Below are 21,830 nucleotides of genomic sequence, written 5' to 3' on the forward strand. Positions count from 1 at the left end.
GGAACTATCATCAAGGGACGTTACTTAGTCTTGATTCTACAGATTTAAAAGAAAATAATTAATTGTGAATCTCTTCCAGTCACTATATTAATCATTGACACTGATGATATCATTCACTCCTCACAATAAACCCCATAATGTTTCTATGATCATGGCTTTGATTTTACAGATGAGGAAGGTGCCGAGGTTAACGGCAAAACTGTGACTCAGCTCCAGGCAACCTGATAGCCAAGCAGAGAGACCTCTAAACCACCAAACTACAGTGCTTCTCCTTCTGGGTCAAAACTCTCCACTCATGCAAATTATTTATTGTTTTCTGAGTAATTTTAAATGTCTTTTCTCAGCAGAAATTTATCTGTACATATATAGTCCCATAACCAAATTGCATGCATTGTATGGAAAACATTCTCAAAGTTAAGATATTAGCAGCACCTTCCTCTTACTGTGCAACAGAGCTGTATTTTAATAATCTCAGTTCAAATTCATTTTGACAAAGAGCCTTGGGCAAATAAACTCTCCACTAACATTGTACATGGTTGTCAAGTCAACTGAAAAAATATTTTTATCTTATAAAACTTCTCAACTTGTTTAAAAGTCCCTGCCAGGAAGTTTTGTGATATCCTGCAGAAAGCTGGAGAAGCATTCGGATTTTGAAGATGGTCCCTTTTGATGTTTAAAGAGTTAGAGAAGAGAACATTTATGAATTCACTCACATTTTTTGGATAATTTGGAAAAGACCCGATTTGTTAACAGTAATACTTTAAAAGTAAGAGGAGTTTTTTTGTGCTGAATATATTAAACATCTTATCATAACATGTTATGTCCCACTGAAAGCCACATATTATACAGAAAAAAAATATATTAAAAAAACAAACTATCACAATATCTAATGAAAGTCGATAATATTTCCACAAAACGACACTTCATTTCATGCAATTCAATGGCTATATCTGCTTTGATGTAACTCCATTGCTGTGTGCTTATGAAAAAAAGCCCAACATTAATACAAAATACTCTCATTACATTTTATATTTTAAATAGTTCAATTTGCACAAAACAAATACATACTTCTATTGGCAAGTCAAAAAACAATGTAAAGCAAGTCAGCAACAAGGTAAAAAATTACAGGATAAAGAAAAAGTAGAGGTACAAAAAGATTCTTTTTGACTTTGCTGTTCATTATATAACAGATGTATCTAGCAATTCAATAAACACCTGCTGAGAACCCACTATATGCTGGGTACTTCACTGAGCTGGGGTCATATAAATGAATAAGGTCCAGTTCCTACCTTCAGGAAGTTTATTGTCTACTGGGGTTGGAACACCATCTTTTACCCTCATGTAGCTAATAAGTGCCTCGATCTTGTTAGTTCTATCTTCCTTAAAACTCTACTGCCTATACCGTCCTTCCCACTCCCGCTGCTGTCAACCAAGACAAGTGCTGATTCTCTTCTCTTCTGAATTGGTGTAATGTCTGCCCAAGTGACCTCCTGACCCTTAACTCTTTGCCTTAATTATCCATACTTTAATTACTTTCGTTTCTTATGAATACATTAATATAAAAACACTCATTTCCTATGTAAAAGTCTTTTAATTTTCCCTGGCAAAAAATTAATACTGAAAACATGAACCAGGGGCAGAATTGGAGGGCACAATAATGTCGGGTTAGTAAAAATGCAGAGTCCTGGGCTGTGCCCCAACCAATTAAAGAAAATATTTAGAGATAAAGCCTAAGACTGCATTTTAACTCATTTCTTAGATAATTCTTACCCACTTAAAATTCTGAGAACCAGTAACCTACAGGATAAAATCCCAACTTCTTATCCTGTTTTTTTCAAACGATCTGTAATGTGACTTCAATGTAATTTTCACTAGGACAGTTCATTCCGGCCAACCCTTCTCTGTAGTCCTTTCCTACCGGAATGCCTTTCCCAGCTGATGTGCATTTACAAATACAACTCAAATTTTAAGACTTTATTCCTGTATAAGAGCCTCTTCAATAAATCCTAGCATATATTTCTCATGATCCTTAACTTCTGTGCCCTTCAAATATATAGCATATAAGACATATCAGAATTACTTCTATTTCTGGTGAATTTTAAGTAACACATATAACTTATCACCACCTGGAATTTAAGGGTTCAGAGAACAAGAACTATCATATTTTATTTTTAATTCCTTTAATCATTTAGTTCAATACTTTATTAAAATATCTACAGGTTAATAAACTGATAGAGAATCATAGAAGCAACTATATATTCTGTAAATTTGATGGAAAGTTGAAACTAACATGGCCTCTTACTGACTTAGAGAAAGCGTAGCCTGAAAAGTCTATAAATACTCTGCTCAAGCAAGGTTGCTTGCCTTACTAGAACATACATTTGCCAAGATACGTTAGAGAAATGCAAACAGAATGCCAATTCATCTAAGGCCATTCATTAGCTGGGTGATTTTCCCCCCCTCTTTTACCTACTCACTATGACATCTAAACCTAGATTTGGAGAGAATCTGGTGTGGGAGTGCTGCCACATCTATACCACATCTATACTGGCTGAAGTCCCACTATTATGATCAACTTGGACAAACCTCTTATTAATCTAACTAGTATCATTGTCTAAATAAAGTATCAAATACAAAATCCATGTCAGTGGTCTACAAGACTTCCTGCCAATCTAGTAAGAATTTGGAAGGATATGAAATCACTTGAATGAGAGAAGTAAACCATTGCACGCTGAAAATCTCCTTTTTTTACATTAAAGCGTTCATAAAAAAACATTATAATACTCCTAATTATCATAATTATTATTCATTCACTCTGTATTATGTGTCAACCATTGCGCTATCCAATTAGGGCATCACCAATCTAATAAGGAACCTTGAAAAGAAAACTTATCCAAATTTTAGAGATGAAGAAAATTAGTTCAGACAGATTGACTTGTCTAAAGATCATTCAGTGAGTAGCTGGCATGACAAGAATTCAGGTCCAAGTCTGTGTTTCTTTAATACACTTTCTCTCTCATCTGCCTACTCTGTAGTTTCTAATCTTCATCAAGAAGGCATCTGTGTTAGAGGAAGATACTTGTGACTTTTGCTATAGGAAGTTCTAAAAGTATATTGTAGGGACAGGACATTTACATGTAGCTATTACCAATTTTAGTGGGTTAAGGAGAATTATTAACAGAATAATTAATTTTGAACATTTTAAAGAGCAATGGATTTCTAGATGTAGGTAAGAGTATATTTATTTTTTGTCTATTATAGCAATCCATTATCTCATGTATTTTCCATCTTAACAGTCATAGATGATGATGTATTGTCTTTATCTTCATTTCTGATTTACTTTTTACTATGTCTACTCTCCCTTTAGAGTATGTCCTCTGTTTCTTATAGTAGATATACTGCTGCACATCATTGCAGAATGAAAAGCAAACTGAGAGGCTAGCCAAATTTATGTTTGACAGGGACCCTCCAGGGGCATATGCTAGCTTCTTATTGAATCAGCAGAATTTTAGATTAAATAGTGCTATCGCTAAAACTGCTGGATTTGGCCTTTCCAAGTTCATGACTTCAGGATTTGCATGATAGTTTGATAGGCTTGTAACCAGACTTCAAAAGGAAAAATATTTTGCCATATTTATATTTGTATAGTCATAAAAACATATTTTCTTTTACCAGTCAAGAAAATTGCATTCTTTGACCCAAACTAATTTCTCTTCTCTACTTTTGGAACTCAATTGTCTTCTACTCTGTATCACAAGATGACTGCCCAACAGATGAGTATTTGTATGCTTATTCATTCATACAGCAAACATTTATGTACAATGCACTCAACACTGCTGTGGGAGAAAAAATGTATTAGCTAGTAATCCTAGAGAGTGTTTTGTAGAGATTGCTGTCCAGTAGGGGGTGTGTGCTTGTGTGTGCAGTGCATCTGTGTATGTAAATATTGAAATAAATCAGTACATATTAGAAATTAAGTGACAAGTGGTATTTACAATAAACAGAACAAGGGAGTTATAATATGAAACACATTTCCAGCTGGACTTTCAGGTCTAATTTCCCAAAAGTGACAGCATTTGTCTTGGCCATTAATGGAGAAGTAAAACTGGAAGAGGTATAAATCAGTGGGCCTGGGAGTTGGGATTTAAAAAAAAAAAAACATTAATAAAAACATGAAGTTTGAAAAGTGTGGACTATTTGCATTCATGAAATAGAGAAGTGGATTATAAAGTTTGAAAGGTAGATTGAGACTACTCTATAAATTCATAAATCTAAGGCTAGGGAATTTGGAGTTGATTCATTAGGTGGTAAAGGGCAATCAAGATTTCTAAACTGAAGATCAGGACCATGATTCGGGAAGTAGGATCTGACTAATGTGTGAGATGTATTAGAAAGATGAGATGTTAAGGCAAGGAGATATTGCAATAGTCGAAGTCTGGAGGAATAATGAGAGACAATGGATAGATGAGACAGCTATCTCAGATGAAGAATGAATAGAATTTGGCAACCAATAATGGGAAGAGCTAAGAGGAGAAAGAGATAAAGATGTTTCAGATGTCTCGACTAAAGAACTGATAATAATATTGATACCAATAACAGACATGCAGATGTCTGAAGAAGAGGGCTTATAACCTGGCCCTGCACTTGGTTCTATCCAGACACAATTTCCAGCAGAGTATGTAAATAAATGTCATTAATTTCAAAGGCTTATTAGTCATGGGCATCTGTATTATTGGCACTCTAGCAATACTTAAAACTTTAGCAGGTGCCCCAAGTATTTACTGCCTTCAAGGAGTTAACTTTGCGTATTTATTGCCTTATTAGACTCTCGGTTTTGAAGAAACTCCTGAATTTCTAACTTAGTGGAAAAGCCATATCTCCATGCCAAAGTTTAGTAATATATTTTAGTCTTTTCCTCCTGGTTCAAAGAGCAAACCAAAAACCAAAAACACATAAGCATTTTTCATCATATAAAAATATTCTATGTTTTTAAAATGACATGATTTATAAGTAATTTCCTCCAATTTATGTAATTTTATCCACTCAACATTTCTATGAAGTAGGAAATCTAATTACCATGTGAAATTCTTAATCAGTGAATAAAAATTGTGTATGTTTAAGGCAGTTTCTTTTAACTTATAAAAATATAGAACTCTGCTAGAGCTTTTTTATTTTCTTGACACTATTGATTACAAGTATAAATTCTCATAAATGTGCTAAAGTCAAATTACAAAACTATATCGTATACTGATTTCAAGACAATTTTGTCCACAACTTTATGGCCACAGAATTATTTCAAGGATACAATATATCTTAAAAGGTCCCTTTTTATAATTAGAAAAGGAGAGTTCAGAGCCATCAGATACTAAATAGTCGAAAAATAAATAATGGTTTTTAATGTAAAATAACTATTTTTAAGTTCTTATGATTATTTTTATTGGCTACATATTTTTACATGAGGGGTCTAAATTTAGCGCGCTAGAAAAAGATGAGATGTTCAACTATTCTAGTAAACAAAGCAACACAAATACAAATTAAATTATAATTTAAAATATGCTATACTCAAGCTGGCAAAATGAGCTGAAACTGTATTCTAAAGCACTCCTTGATTTAAATTTGGATAAATATTACCATATGGCACCCAATAATAGTGCACTACTCTCAAAAATGTATAAGAATATTTGTTTTCCCACACATTTCCAACACTTGTCATTCAATTCACACTGTTACCAAAACATCATTTAACAACATTTATTGAGCACATATGAAAGGTGTTAGAGATACAATGTTAAATAACAACAACAATAAGTCACACACACACACACACACACACACACACACACGATACAGCTTCTGTCTTCAGGAAGCACAATCTAATTAGATATCAAATAATCATATAAATAATGTAAACCAGCAACTGTGAAAAAATTAGAAATGAAAACTAATTAGAACCTGTAAGAGCATATATTAAGGGCTTTAACTTACCCATGAGTATTTTGCTGAAGAAATGATCTAAAGAAGAGTAACAGAAAATGAGAGAAGAAGGCAGGAAGAGTTTTCTTGCCAAGGGAAATAAATGGTCCTTATAGTGGGAGTAAATATGGACTCATCTGTGTAGATTTGTGTAATCTGATAGGTGAAAGTAGAATTGCTTTGTGGTCTGAATTGGCATTCTATGAATGATACTAAAATTATTTTATATAAGCTGTCGATACATCATTATGAGTGTGTGGTTATATCCTTTGCCATTTTTCTAACAGGGCTTTGGTCATTTTGTATATCGATTTGTAAGAGCTTTTTTTTATATTAAGGAAAATATTACTTTGTCATATATGTTGCAAATACTTTCACTAATTGTAGTTTATCTTTTCATTGTACTTTTTCTCTGAGTTGATATTTAATTTTTTAAAATTAATTAATTAACTTTTTATGGTGACATTGGTTGACAAAATCCAATGTTTCAGCTGTACACTTTAACAGTACGGCATGTATATATTTACATTGTGTGTTCGCCTCCCACAGTTAGATTTCTTTCTGTCACCACATATTTGACCCGCTTACCCTGTCTATCTCCACTCTCCCTCCTACTATCTGGTAACCACTAGTCTATTGTCCATGTCCATGAGTCTCTATTTATTTGCCCTGTTCATTTGTTGCTTTTAGATTTATATCCCACATATAAGTGATATCATGTAATTTTCCTTTTTTTTTTTTTTGTCTGCCTTATTTTGCTTAACATGATTATCTCGAGGTCCACCCATGTCGGATATTTAATTTCAAGTCATTAATTTAATGTGACTTGCCCTTACATATTTGTAGATTTCATATTTAGAATCATAGACTTTCCCTATTAACAAACTAAAAAAGAGGAAAAATGCCGACAAAACAAAACAAAATAATCTCAAAAGACAGAATCATTTTGGTGTGTTCTGATGTCATTTCTAAGATACAGAATCAGGTTCCTATTATTTTGTTACCAAACAATTCATTTCCTTCCATTGAGTGTAGCTTTTAGTATATGCTACATTTCCACATTATTTCCTGCTTACAAAGGGAATTCTCTTTACTCTCTCTTCCTTTGACTTGTCTGCCTATCAAGCAGCAGCACAAACTGCTTTATCGACTATGAAATGTATTAATAGATGATAGCATTCACTCTCATCCTCCCCTCCATCTTTTTAACAAGAAATTTCTTATATTGATTTTTCCATATGGACTCTATAATCAGTATGTCTAATAAAAAAAAAAGAAAGAAAAAAATTCTATTGCATTTTTGGGCAGATCACGTTATATTTATATATAGATAATTGTCATTTTATAATATTGACTGTTCCTATTCCAAACCGGGAAATGTTTTTCCATTTATTTAAACCACTTTTATGACCCTCTGTGTGGTTATAAATTCTTCTTTTTATAAGTCTTGTACATTCCTTTGTAAGTATATTCCTAGATATTTTATCTTTTAAATTTTTATTTTATTTAATTTTTTGCTATCATCAATATACACTGATTTTTCTCTTTCTTAATAGTTTGCAAGTGGTTGTTGTTTATGCATAGGAAAGCAAAAATTTTTATATAGTTTTGTAACAGGCCAATAAAAATTCTTTTATTGTTATAATAAGTTTTTTGATTGTCTTCAGTTTTCCAATTACACAAATAATACTCATTTTGCCACTCTTTTCTAGGTTGATTTTCATTTAAAATTGTAAAATATTTTCATAAAAACAAATATATGCTATGTGTTTACACATACCATATATGTATGTGTGTCTTTATGTGTGTTATATAGTCTAATAAAATAAATATTAAAGGAAACATCACACACATAAGAAATTTGAACAAGACCAATTCTAAGATCCTTGTCAGTTTTATAAGATCTATGCCTCTGCCTTCAAAAACAAGGCATTCAAAAATTCAGAAATCATTTCAACCCCAAAGTCTTAAAGACAGTCTCATATATTTTCTCTTAAGAGTCTTATCTGTGATCTATCAGTCTTTATCTAAAATTGAATTTTAGAAACAAATGATGAAGCTATTTAATTTAATTTTTATATGTGTGGAAAACCAAATGCACCATCACATTCTTCAGAATAGTCAACTTTCTCTACTGATCTGCAATGACACCATAGTCAGACATCAGGTTCTCACGTAGGCATGGACCTGTTGGTGACCCCATATTTTATTCTTTTGGTCTAACCGTCTATATCTGTATAAATGTCAAAATGTCTTAGTTATTCTAGTTTTAAATCAGTCTTGATTTCTGCTAGAGCAATAGCCTCATATTATTCTCCTCCTCATCTTCCTCTGTCTTTGCCTCCGCCTTCATCTATTCCTTTTCCATGAATATTTTGGCCATTTTTGGCAATTTGCATTTATATATAAATTTATGAAATATTTTGCCAACTTCCATAAGAGAAGTTGTGATGGCACATTTATTAGAATTTCTATGAACCTCTAAATCACTTATAGCAGAATTGACATCTGTAAGATATTATATTTATTCACAAACATGGTATATTTTCATTGATAAAGGTTTAATTTAATCAATTTTAATAGGAGTATATACTTTCCTATATTTTGTTGGACTTATTCCAATAAAATATAGTACTGTGTGTTTTCTATTGCTACAGTAAAAAATATTATTAAAAATATTTTATATTTTTGTGTTGACATTTGGTTTTTGTATATTTGCCTTATATCTAATAATCTTACTAAACTCGTCAATTAATTCCCTATTTTATTTGTACAGTCTATCATGTTTTTAATATCATTTGCAAATATCATTTCTTCCATTCTCCTCCCTACACCTTTTATTTAATTTTCCACCACACTTAACTTGTTTATACTTCCAGTATATATATAGAAGCATGTGTAGTGAGACCTTTGTTGTTTTCTTAATTTTGTAGAGGATGTTTCTAATATTTCACCATAAACAATGATGATTCCCATTGTTTTTGGTAAATATACATGAGTGTATATTTTTTTGGATTTTTATCTTTAATGTTAATGTGAGGATTAAGATTTTTAAATGATAAATGACCTTTGCTATCTTGATAGAAGTCCAACTCTATTCCTTTGTATTACCTTTGTTTAGACATTGCTGCTTTATTTTGAAAATGTTACCTTGTCATTTCTGTATCAACGTCTGATAAAAACGACTGCAACTTTCCTTCTTGTAATCGTGCTTTTCTGATTTTTATATCACATTAATATTAGCCTAAAATGACAAGTTGGAAATTGTTCCTTCATTTTTCTAGAAAAATTAGATTAATATCATCTATTCTTTGAAACTATACCTCTGTCTGAACACTGGTGTTTTCTTTGGGAAGATTTTAAAGTGCTGATTCAATTTCTTTAAATGGTTATAGATCTTTATGATCTTCTTATATTTTCTTAGAATTTTTCAATTTCATCTGTTTTTAATTGTTTGCCATGAAAGTATTAAGTTTACTCGTATATTTTCAATATCTTTGGCATCTATGTTATGTCTCCTTTTCTCATTTCTAATACTGTTGAATTGTGCCTTGTTTTCTTGATCAATCTTATATTTGTCAATCTTATTTGTATTTTTATAGATCTAATTTTGACTTTATTGTTTCTTTTTATTGCATTTTTCCATTTTATTATTTCCTAGTCTTTATGATTTCTTCCTAATTGCTTTTACTTTATTATTATTTTTATAATTTCTTCATTTGAAACCCAAAGTCATTAATTTCCTCATTTAATTTTTATATATGCATTTAAAGCTAATCCTTTCCCTCTATTTGATGCTTTATCTGCATGTTACAAACTTGCTAAATGGTATGTTTGTTATTGTTTAAACCTGAGAATATTCTAGTTTCCCTAATGATTTTTTATTTGACCTCTGTGTTTTTCAAAAGCATGCTTATAATTCTAAATGTATGTATTTCTCTAATAAATTTTCATTGATGTTCATGCACAAGAATATTTTACTATAATTACTATATTAAAGCATTCACTTATTTAATCCATATTTATTGAATGCCTACTATGTACTGAGCATTATCAAATGCATTAGAAATCCTATGATAATCAAATATAGTTATGGTTCCTTACCTCTTGGGGCTAACAGCCTGTGGGTTATAGTTCTAATAGCTGAATAATGTATATTTATAAAGAAATGGTGCTATTAAGCATTTAATACAGAGATTGACCTATAGAGAGTACATCTCGTAGGAAGTGTTTATTGATATGACATATGAATTATAATCAGCAGTAGATAATTACTCAAAGATAGAAAGTAAGTATTCTAGACAGAGGCAGTAGCATGTGACAATGTTTCACAGTGTGAAGAGCCATGGTACATTAGAAACACTGTAAAAAGTCTCATGCTGAGAATGAGAGGAAACACAGTCTAAAGTATGAACAAAGAAGTAAGGAGGAGCAAATAATACAGAGCAGCCCAGAAGTAAGCTGAGTAAAGTTCAGTTAGAAGGACTCTTTAGCACTTCTGGCATAGCACAATAATTAATAATGTGGACTTTAGAGTTGGACAGACTTGACTTTGAACATCCACTCAGGCACTTATTAGCTGTGTGAGCTTTGGCAATCATCATCTCTAAAATAAAGCTAATATTCTTGCCTTCCTTCTTCGGGTGGGAGCAGAAGTCTTGGCCTCAATGTGCTAAGCTGGTGCAAAGTTTCACTGTCCAACAAATGTCCAGATTTAGCAAGGTCAGAAAAATACTCACAGGATTAAATGATTAACAATTATTTTAAAAACTATTATTTCCTTGATAATTTACATATTTCATAATATGTAAGACCTGGAACTAAATTTTAGTAAAGCTGTACCCAATATTAAAGGGGTAATTTTATATATTCTGGTTGGAATTCACGAAGAAGACTAAAGAAAAAAAGGATGCTATATGTATAATACATATAATAAATATATAATAAAAATATAAACATATACCATATATAGATACATAGGTGTATAAAAATATAAATGTATATTCTATATAGATATGTAGGTGTATATTTAGATTTACCTAACATAGCAATCTAAAACACCACCAATTACTTGTACAAAAGAACAACTGTTATTATTTGCAATGGATTGCATCCAGGATTTATGTCTAAAAGTACTTCACAAATATATGAGGACAGAGATGTATGATTCACTTTTCAGGCTAAAATAAAAAGAATGCTCTCTAGCAATTCAAAGGAGACTTCCTAGGCAACACTGACTTAGAATTAAAAAGTGTTATGTGAAAGGTCTACTCAGAGTGTGGTCTGTGGCCTGGCTGCCAGTAGGTAAACTTTTTTTTGCAGATTTTGCAGATAAGTAGCTGGCACTAGAATTTAAATCAACCATATCACTAAGCACATAACTTAGTTCAGCTACCTTTCTTTATTCCATTTCAATTTTTCAATGAAGCAAGAAATGTCTTATATATATTCTGGTATTGCTCCTTATTTCATCACAGATGATATTTTGAATAGTAAGGTCATTTATTGAGCAGTCGATGAGAAAATCGAGTTTAATAGAGAGAATTTTACTCTATATACTAAAGTAGATTTATTTTAGATGGCCTTCCAGTGTTAAGTGGTAAAAGAGAGAAAGAGAGAGAGAGAGAAGAGAAGAAGATATAAAACAACTGGATGAAAATATATTTCCCTAATTTTAGAATAAGGAAGCATTTTTAACTGCAAAAACTATAGAAGAAATAAAGAAAATATGAGATTTGACTACTAAAAATCTCTGCAGGTCGAAAACATTAAAAACTAAGATTTCATTAACTAAAACAATATATTCAATACATTTGATCAAAAAAGTATGCCCTTAATATCAAAAGAACCCCTGAAAAATTAATCTCTATTAATTTGTTTCCTCCTCCTCTGAAAAGACAATAATAACAACACTTAGCTCAAGATTCTCGTAAGACTGGATTGGACATGAATGCACAGTATCTGGTGCAATGCCTGCTGATAAACGAAGACATTACTTTTGCTAGATAGTTTTAGCAACCTAATGAAAATATATTTTAAGACTTTAAAAATATTGTGTAATTATGCAGTAAAGAGTTAACTCCACAAGTTCTGGTGGTCTGGTTCCTGCCAAGCTCCTGAGAGGCCACCTCTAGGCTGCTGGAATCTCCTGCCTAATGAAAGTATATTTGTTTACCTGGTGGTCCTGGGGCATGTCAGCCAGTTGATATTAACAGTGTGTTTTGTGATGGGGGAACTTGCACCAGCTTGATCTCTGAAGGGGCTGGAGATTGAAGGTCAGCCATGCCTACAGGACCAAACTCCAGTAAAAACTCTGGATACCAAGGCTCAGGTTAGCTTCTCTGGTTGGCAAAACTCTGTGTGTTTTCACACATTATTGTTGAGACAATTAAGCACCGTCTGCACAGCTCCAGTGGAGAGGACAAGTGGAAGCTTGTGTCAGGTGTCTCCTGGACCCTCTCCTCTGTGCCTTTTAATTTATATCTTTCCACTGTAATGAACTGTCATTGTGGGTAAAACAGCTTTGCCGAGTTTTGTGAGTCCTTTAGTGAATCACTGAACCTAAGGTTGATCTTAGGGATACTCTCCCCACCCACCATTAATATATTAAGAATAAATTATGGCTTGAAATCAAAGTAAAATCTCTTACTCCAACAAACTGTTATTTATAAAGCTCATATAAAATATATAAAATGTAGTGAATATGTATATATATATACATATTCAACAAACCCTGTCAAATTCATGAATATTTTTATTTATTAACACAAAGTTTTAGCCTTTGTCACAATAAATTATAAAGATCTCATTTGTGTTCCATAGTATAGAAATACTCAATATCAATAGAAATTTCATTCTTGTAATATTTTGCTTATAAGAAAAATAATCCCTCCCCTGACCTACTGCTTAAAAAGGAAAATAATTTTGAAAGGGAAATATAAAATGTTGGTATAAATCATTTCTCCTTTCTTGCTATGAATTCTAATTTATGTATGTAATGACATATAAGATTTTTTAAATTGGTAATTTCCTAAAGGAAAAATTCAATATATTTTTGCCAACATTATTTACAGTTCCTTTTTAATAGTAAAAGAAGGGTTTGTTTTGGTTTTGGTTTTGGTTTTAGTTTTGGTTTTGGTTGTTCTCTTTAATTACTTAAATTATCACCCTGAGTCATTTTTTATTACTTGGCCCATACTGAATTTTCCAGTTATATGTGGTGTTGCTCTGGGAATTTCTAGAAATCAATCAAGGCAACAAACATAAGAACACTCATCCCAAATCAGTTTAGAAATATTTCATGTGTGATTATAAAGGTATTCTTGAATCAACTAATTTAAATGGAATCATTCTGCCTCTCTAAAATTGTGGGTTGCAGAATTATATGATCCATTTTCTCCCTATGTTAACACTATCTGGGAAGAAGTTATAACCAACAAAAAAGAAAAAAGAGAAAGGAGAGAGAGAGAGGAAGAAGATAAAGAAAAAGAAGAAGAGAATGAAATAAAAATATATCATTAAAAATTTAATAGTTTTACTTAAACAGCTGACTCTTAATTATACTTTTAATTAAAAAAGTTCTCATTGATGTGTGTGTGTGTGTGTGCATAGGATCCATTATCAAATATCTATGAAAACTTTCCTTATTTGAGAGGCTATGTATACATGTCCATTCAGAAAATTTCCTCTTCCTATTTCTCTTTCACTGTGCTTTATGTCTTACACTGGATGATGATGACCTAATTTATAAAGAAAAGCTCCCTCCTGTTTATTTGTTCTTTATAAAGACACTATTATTCTCACTGCTAGTGTCTCCCACTCTCTAGCATCAAAAAACACTAACCTCTACTTTTAAGACAAATATTACTTACTAGAAGGGAGAACTTTTAGCAACTAAGTTGTTCAACATATATCACATGTGCTGGTCTTAATACATGAAGCATTACACATACCTTTGGCACATCTCTATTGATTTTGGGTACAGTTCTATAAGTCAAATTAAATATTATTTTACTACCATTTTAGCCATTCCAACCCAAGTTCCTGGTCATAAACCAATGTTTCTACTACATAAAGCTCAAGTGGTCTTTCCTTAAATCACATCATTTAGTTTTTTAAGTAGTTGTAGGTTTTTCATCGAGCCTTTACTTGTTGACAAAGTAACATGTATTGTGGTTGGTTCATTTAATTAGTGCTTTTCCTACATTTTAGAATACAACAAGATTGAAGAAAATAATTTTACTTATCTGTTTTTAAAAACTAAAATAACTTTTTAAAGTGAACCCTCTACTATTCAGGATACTTAAAGTTATTCAATGGCTTTGTCATAAAAAATATTCAGATTGCTTGTATATCAAGCTGTTAATGCCTAGCTAAAGAGTGAAAATTATCATTATTCAGAAACTAACATTTATTTTATAAGACATTTATGATTGATTTGCATTTGTTGTCTTAAAATTTACCAGTAATAACTTTTTCTTGGCTTTAAACATTATTCTCAACATTTTTCATTCAAATGATGCAATGGTTCTTCCTAGTATGATTAAACTAAAATATCTTTAAATTATCAAAATCGTATTGGAATTAAGATTCCAAACCCCATCATTTCTGTGGTGCAATTTTGAGTGAGGTTACATTGCATATTTTCCCTAAAGAATAATGACTTTAAAGTGTATTTATCTTTGTTTCTCAGTTTCTTTTTTGAATAACAAACTTGTATTCTAGAGCACTCGACTGAAAACTCAAAGCCTGCATGGGAGAAAATGAAAGTGTATCTACACATTTAAAAAGTAATATTAAAAGTCAATCAGTGTTGATAATGTCCTAACTCTTGGACTAGGTTTTGGGTACATGGGTATATTCAATTTTTTATTAACTCATTGATCATTTTCCTATACTTTAGTTTACTTAAATATAAAGAATTTTTTAAAAATCAAACTATTATGTCCTATATAAATTACCTTCGAAGCTTTCTTATACCAATCAAATTTCACTGCCAACTTAATTTTACTCAATTGTCTACAGAGGCCAGGCATATAATGAAAGTAAAGTGAGCTGGGTGTATGATAACTAGAAAGTTGTAGCCTGAGATAAGATGGGAAAGATGAGTCCAGTGCACAGGGTACAGATGCTACTCAGCTCCAAAGAATGGTTGTCATATGGGACTCTGAGTCTAGTGTTGCCAGTTCTGGACATTTGAATTTTTATGTCAAACTTATACTTTTTAATGTTGGCAATTGATTCAATTTTTAAAACAATGTCAGCCAAACTAAATATGTCTTTGACTAAAGAAGCCTCCATAAAGATCACCTTCCTGAGAAGGACTTCACTAAACCCAAGTCTAACTAAAATGCTTTTCATTTGTACTGTTGATACTGCTACCTCATAGGGAACCCTACAGTCAACATTAAGTCTGATTCCCTAACCCACACTATTTCTACTATATGATACTGCCTGAAAATATGTGCATAGTCCTTATGTAATTTGAATCCCAAACTAACCTCATTACACAGGTATAATCCCCAATTTACTGATGAGGGATCTAAGGCCTAAAGGTAGCAGATAACTTAATGAATAAAATCAAAATAATAGGACCTGAGTTAGATGACTTGAGTTCAAATCCTTCTTCCAATACTTATTATTTTTATAACTTTGGAAGGGTAAATTAACTTCTCTATACTTCAGTTTTCTCCCCTGTAAGATGGGTTCTCGAATAACGGTACCTCACAAGAATGTTGTAAGTATATATAAAGCATGTAGAAAAGTTCCTGGCACATAGTAAGTGCTATGTAAGTGTTGCTATTACTAATTATTAATGCTATTATTATTATCTGTAAAATGAGATCCTTGCTTTTTATAAGTTTTAAATAAACCAAGCTACACAAAGTGCATAGATTATGCCTGAGACAAAAATTAATGTTCATTATATATTAACTGTGTGTTCAGTTTCTCTTTTAAATCCATTACTCCTAAACCATGCAGATTAATTGCTTTATTCTACATCAGGTAATAACAAACATAGGCTGAAAGTAATTTCACTTGACAAAGTGTTTTCTTTGGATGTTTTAATAATACATAGTTTCGTCATGATTATTGCAATGTTTATCTCACTTGAAAATGTGTAGTGAAATCAATCATGTACCATGTGATTACTGTCCTGGTGAGGATTTTAATAATGTAATAAAATGTTATTCAAACTATCAGGAATGGTTACAACATTCAGAAGATACTCTTTAAATTTAAATGATCTTCTCTACTTCTTCTTATTTCCTTAATTTTTCAAAAACTTGAGCCCAAATTAAAAAATCAAAAGATATGCAAGTAATTCAATAACTCAAATTATACAGTTATATGCATAGCCACAATTTTTACTTACTTGTGACCCATTTCATGAGCAATTGTAAATGCCAGATTCAGGCCATTGTCTTCAGCAATAATACATTTTCTCTTTTCACTACACATTCCACTCAAGTAAGCTATACCTAGAAAACATGAACACTAATTATCATATGTTAGAATTAAAATGCATATATTTACATTAGGTATTAATGGAGGAAACAAAAAGTGAAGAAACAAAAAAATGTCAATGTTAAAATATGATATCTAGCCATTACAAATGGAATTTTAGGAGAAAATACATATATAAGTCACTCAATAAATTGTTAATATTCTTTTCAATTCGATATTTTAGAAGAAATGATTTTATCAATTATCCAATTCTCAAAAGGCACACTGTAAGAATACATTTTATAAATATCACTTTTCATTGCCATTTAAGATAAATGAATAGTTGTAGCTTAGAAGCATAAATAAAAAAGCAATGATTATGTTAAATGCTTTTCAATTCTTGTGAAGAACCTAGTTTCAAAGAAATACCCTAAAATAAAATAAATTACATTCGGGACACTCTTGAACTTACACTTAAATTTTGAGTTAATAAAATTTTGAAATTCGATTTTGTCAAACAGCCATTTTAACTAATAAGACATAAAAACTATCTGTGATATATAGAAAATTGAAAATGTTTCCTCTGAAAGTTTCTTGGGTAATAAGATGGTGTGACTGCAAAGTATATATGCTGAAATATTATTTAAGATAAAACTTTCAGCAAGATATTTGGTCTTTTGGTTGAAATTATCAATAAAGATGATATCTGAAATCATTGCTACTCTTTAGTTAAAGATTTATGTACTATTTACCAATTAAGATAAATCCTTGAATAAATATCATTTAACACAAGAAATCATAATTTTCTAAATTTGTTTTAATTCATTTTCTAATAACAAAAGTTACTAAAATCACATCTAGTATTTATTAAATTCATTGTATTTTCTCTAATTCTCGTATCTTTATAAATTACATTTAATCTTATTTTATGAATATATTAAGGCCTAGACAGGAAAAATGATTTACCAAAGATCACATCACTACTAAATATAATAGAATGATGGTGTGGGTGGGCAGGAGGCAGGACTGAACCCAACTTTGAATTCCTATACCAGGCAATGTTTATTTTGCTTCCGATAACAATTTAGTGCAGAGTTGCTAGTTGGCTGACTGCTTGTGAGTTTTCTTCTCTTTCCAGAAACTTAAAAAATAATGGTAAGGAACGATTAAGTTCAAATAAAAGAATAAATCACCTTTTCTGTGTTTGGGAAAGATAGAAGATCCACGAAGGTATATGAATTGATTAAGTAAAGCCACAGCCAAAATGACAGTAGACAAGGATTTTATGAGTGTGGTAGAACCCCAGAGAGTCTCAAGACTGAGGCACACAGGGTTTGAGACATTGCTGGAGCATTGAAAATGAAGATTAGTTGAAAGTCTATGTGAAATCCCCAACTATTTATTCAAATTTTGATGGAGAATGTCAAGGCCTGGTATTCACTGGCCTATCAGGAAAATGTGATATATTCTTTAAATAAAATGTAATAAAATATAACTACAGGAAGAAACTGCTAAGAGATAAAATACACCCGTCAATGTTATTTTCTCTGCATATTTAGAAATCAAGATTTTATAGAACTTAAATCTACATAGATGAAATGACTTCTCTATGAATGGATATGTGGATGGATGAATAATGGATGAACAGACAAATGATTAGCCCTACTACTTCATTTGGCTTATTAAGGCAATTAAAATGAAATCAGAGTTAAATCTATCAACTATGAAAAAAAGGTGAAAGTAGAGATAAAAAATAAAAGAGGGGTTGGGGAAGGGAGAAGAGGAAGAGGAGAAAAACATTCCCCTGACCATTGTATTCTCTGGAACTATTCTTTATCTAGTTTTATTAAACAACAAATAAAATAAAAATAATAAAACTTTCAAACTTATTAAACACAATATGAATTTTAAGAGAGATAAGTCGGATACTTATTAATAGAACAAAAATGGAAAATAAAGATTTGGGAACTAATCGAACTTGTGTCATAATTGAAGAAAAGAAGGAAGGAGGAAGGAAAGGAAGGTGAAAGAGAAGTATCTTCCATAAATAGAGTAATAAAATTCTCTTAAGCATTTAAAAAAAAACTAAAGATATAATTTAAGATTAAATGTTCTACAAAAATACTAAATTAAGCTCTGCTATAATTAGCATGCCAATGACCACTCCTCAGGACAAAATTTCCCTTAGGATGCCTACATATTGCACCACATCCTTCACCACAACTAAAATAATCCCATCACCATATACGGATTTAAAACGCAGTTACTGCGGCTTGTCATCATTTCATATATCTCTTTGCTCCATGGACCAGTACATATCAAATTTACTTTCTTTAATAAGTTTTACATTTCTTCAAGAGAAATGTAAATGTATCCCTTCAAAAATATTGATCCCAAGTAAAAATAGTATTGTCACTTGTTTCCAGCTCTTCTATATTCTATATTATTCTTTCTCTTCTTTATTTTTTTCTATATTTTTCTATAATTTTACTACATTGGCTAGGATTTCCAACATACTGTCGAAATGTCTGTGTGGCACTGAGCTCCTTGTTTTTCCTGAATAGAATACATTTGTGAAATGAGGAAAAAGAATAGAAACTTCCCCAAAATTATTGGAGACTGTGATAAGAGGGTGAGATTTAGGGATTTAAGATTCTGAAGGTGAAGTTTCATGACATAATTAGGTACTGCCACAAGAGTAGAGAAGAGTACAAGTAGAAGTCATTAAGATTGAGGTCAAAGAATTATTAAGTAGTGTTGAGTGGACTAATTATATGAACATGAAACTGCATATCATCGCAATAAACTCAGGAAGGTGAGAAAGGTGGACCGGAGTGAAAATTAAGAAGTTAAATTAATCAGTGACAGTGAGGGATAAGATTGTAAAGCTGAAGAGCTTCAGCTTCAAATGAAGAGGTTTTATATGAGGACAGGAGAGATTTTGACTTAGAAGCAGTAGTGGGAAGCAAGGGGAATGCAACAGATTTACACCTCTGGTGTCTGTCTGGCACCAGCCTGTGATATACAGGAGAAAAGAATGAACAGCAACCTCCCCCATGGCCCCAGAGTCCTCACCAGGTTATGTGAAATTAATGACTATTGTGCACTCATGCAAAAAATTATAGTGATATTGACTCATTTATGATATATATGTATACTATAAAATATGACATATACTTTAAAAACTGATGAGTACTTAGTGGCATAAAGGTATGATTACAACTAAGTATTAAAAAATTGATACCACCATATTTTCATAGGACAATAAAAATATGCTAACTTGCTATAGCAATTGTATTTTGTGGAGAGATTATGAGTAATTTTCTTTCTCTTTTCCCATTTTCCAAATTCACATAAGTGTACATAAGGAAAAAATTTAAAACATAAATACGATAATCATATCTGAAATTCAAAGGGTAATTAATAGAGTCTCTTACAGACCAGGTGTCATTTAACAACCCAAAATGACCCTCTATGCCTACTCTCCTTTTATTTAAGTGTAAAGTCTGAATCTTTAACTAAGACTCTGATAAGTTTGAATTTCATTGTTCTTACATTTGGCACACCAAGAAGATTTTCTTTGACTTGAAAGTTATAGAGAATGATTGTAACCATGACTAATTTAAATGACTTTCATTATTCTGTTTAAAAGCCCAAACTTTTCAGTTCCTTTCCAAAACCCACATGTTTCTTATTATAATAAGGGGTAGAGGTTATAAGGAGAAAGGATTTAATACAGCTGTTATTTAAAGATAAATGTAATACAGACCCTTTTTAAAGCACTCTTTTAATATAAAAAATTCTGGAAATACAAAGGAAACCAAAATAACCTCTAATTTTTTCACCTAAAAATGAATCAAATCACACATCAGAAGTCAACAGAATCTCTTATCTGAAAACAAAACACACTATTCTAGGACATGATATGATATACCTTATCAAGATGATCAGAGACCACCTAAGTCATAGAGGATTTATGTTACAATAATAGACTAATTAGAAAATCAGAGTTTTTATGTGTTCAGGTACATGTATCCTAACAAAAGTAAGTTGTCCAGCTCCAGAATTGTTGCTTTTAACCATGAGCTAGACTACCTGAGTTCAAAATCCTTGCTCTCCTAGCACAAAATCCTGGCACAGTCCTATTTATCCATATGAGTTATTTGCCTGTGAGTTCTACTATTACTTGAAGCGTAGGGCAACAAGTAACATAATATGTGACAAGTACCAAAGGTACAAAGATGAATCTACACTGAGAGTGTCTTCAGGAGCATGAGCCACATAAACACTCATTTTAACATGTGATCATTAAGGCATAAAGACATACAGAGGATATTATAAGAATGAAAAACATATATCAGATAAGCAATAAAATCAAAGCAGGAAAGGCTTTTAGAGAAGGAAACAGCTTGGTGGTATCACTGAGTGGGCAGAGGTTAGCCGGAGAACAGTAGTAGAAATTGGTGTTGGGGGCGTGGCTCCTAAACAAAGGATTGAGCAGGAAAAAGAGTAAGGAGATGTCTGTGAGAGTGGGCGTCACTCACAGAGGGTAGCTGAGGTTCTTTAAAGGTGCAGGCCATGTACATCTTTGTACCAACCCTGTGTTTAGCATATCCTCAATAAGGGGGCTGTTTAAGGAGTTACATAGATGAAATTCCCCGAAGGATTAATATAAAATGTGATTACACTTGGCCTTAAATAAAAATGTAACTTTGTAGAATCAAAATGTATTTCATCCACTAATTAGAAAAAGATAGGTAGAATGATTTAATGATGGTGCCCTGATCATATGAAACTACATAATTACATTCAAATTGGGCTTTGTACATACTTTAAAACAATAACTTGTCTTACTAGTTCACTAATTATCTGTTCCATTAAAGGACAAAATGATGATCTAGTAATATAAACAACAATTACATAAGTTATGCATTTAATATCAGCATAGTTATAAATGTATTTTAAAAATAGGCTTCCAGATTCTCTTAAATGTTTAAGTAATCTACAACATTCTTAATAGTACAGTTTTTATGAGTATCAAGAAAAAAGTAACTTCTAACAAAAAGAAAGGATATTCATTTAATAAAATATACAGTGAACCTCTATAGTCAAATAAGGCAGATGTTGTTTATAATAGTATAAAGAAGCTTTGAAGAAATTTCTTCTAGCAGAAAGAAAAATCCCAGATGAAAACATAGAAATGAAGGAGATAAAGAACATCAAAAAGAGTAAGTAAATGGAGAACTATAAACAAATATTGAATACACATAACGCTAATTTTAATGACTTCAAAATTTAAAATATACAGAACCAAAATACATGTAACCATATATAATGGGAGATAAAAGAGTTCAAGTGTTCAAAGGTCCTAGCAATATCAGGAGAGTGAGAAAGAGGTATATGTCATAATA

General features: G+C 31.5%; 1 protein-coding gene across 1 annotated transcript in view; it reads right to left on the minus strand.

The window, feature by feature from the left end:
• Nucleotides 1-21,830, minus strand: part of ADAMTS19 (ADAM metallopeptidase with thrombospondin type 1 motif 19) — a 212,866-nt gene that overhangs the window by 101,656 nt on the left and 89,380 nt on the right. Inside the window, exon 8 of the mRNA XM_016158274.2 lies at nucleotides 16,349-16,454. Coding sequence (XP_016013760.2) covers nucleotides 16,349-16,454 — 106 coding nt within the window. The remainder of the gene's footprint in view (nucleotides 1-16,348; nucleotides 16,455-21,830) is intronic.

The sequence above is a fragment of the Rousettus aegyptiacus genome, unplaced genomic scaffold, assembly GCF_014176215.1.
Source record: "Rousettus aegyptiacus isolate mRouAeg1 unplaced genomic scaffold, mRouAeg1.p scaffold_m13_p_7, whole genome shotgun sequence".
NCBI lineage: Eukaryota > Metazoa > Chordata > Mammalia > Chiroptera > Pteropodidae > Rousettus > Rousettus aegyptiacus.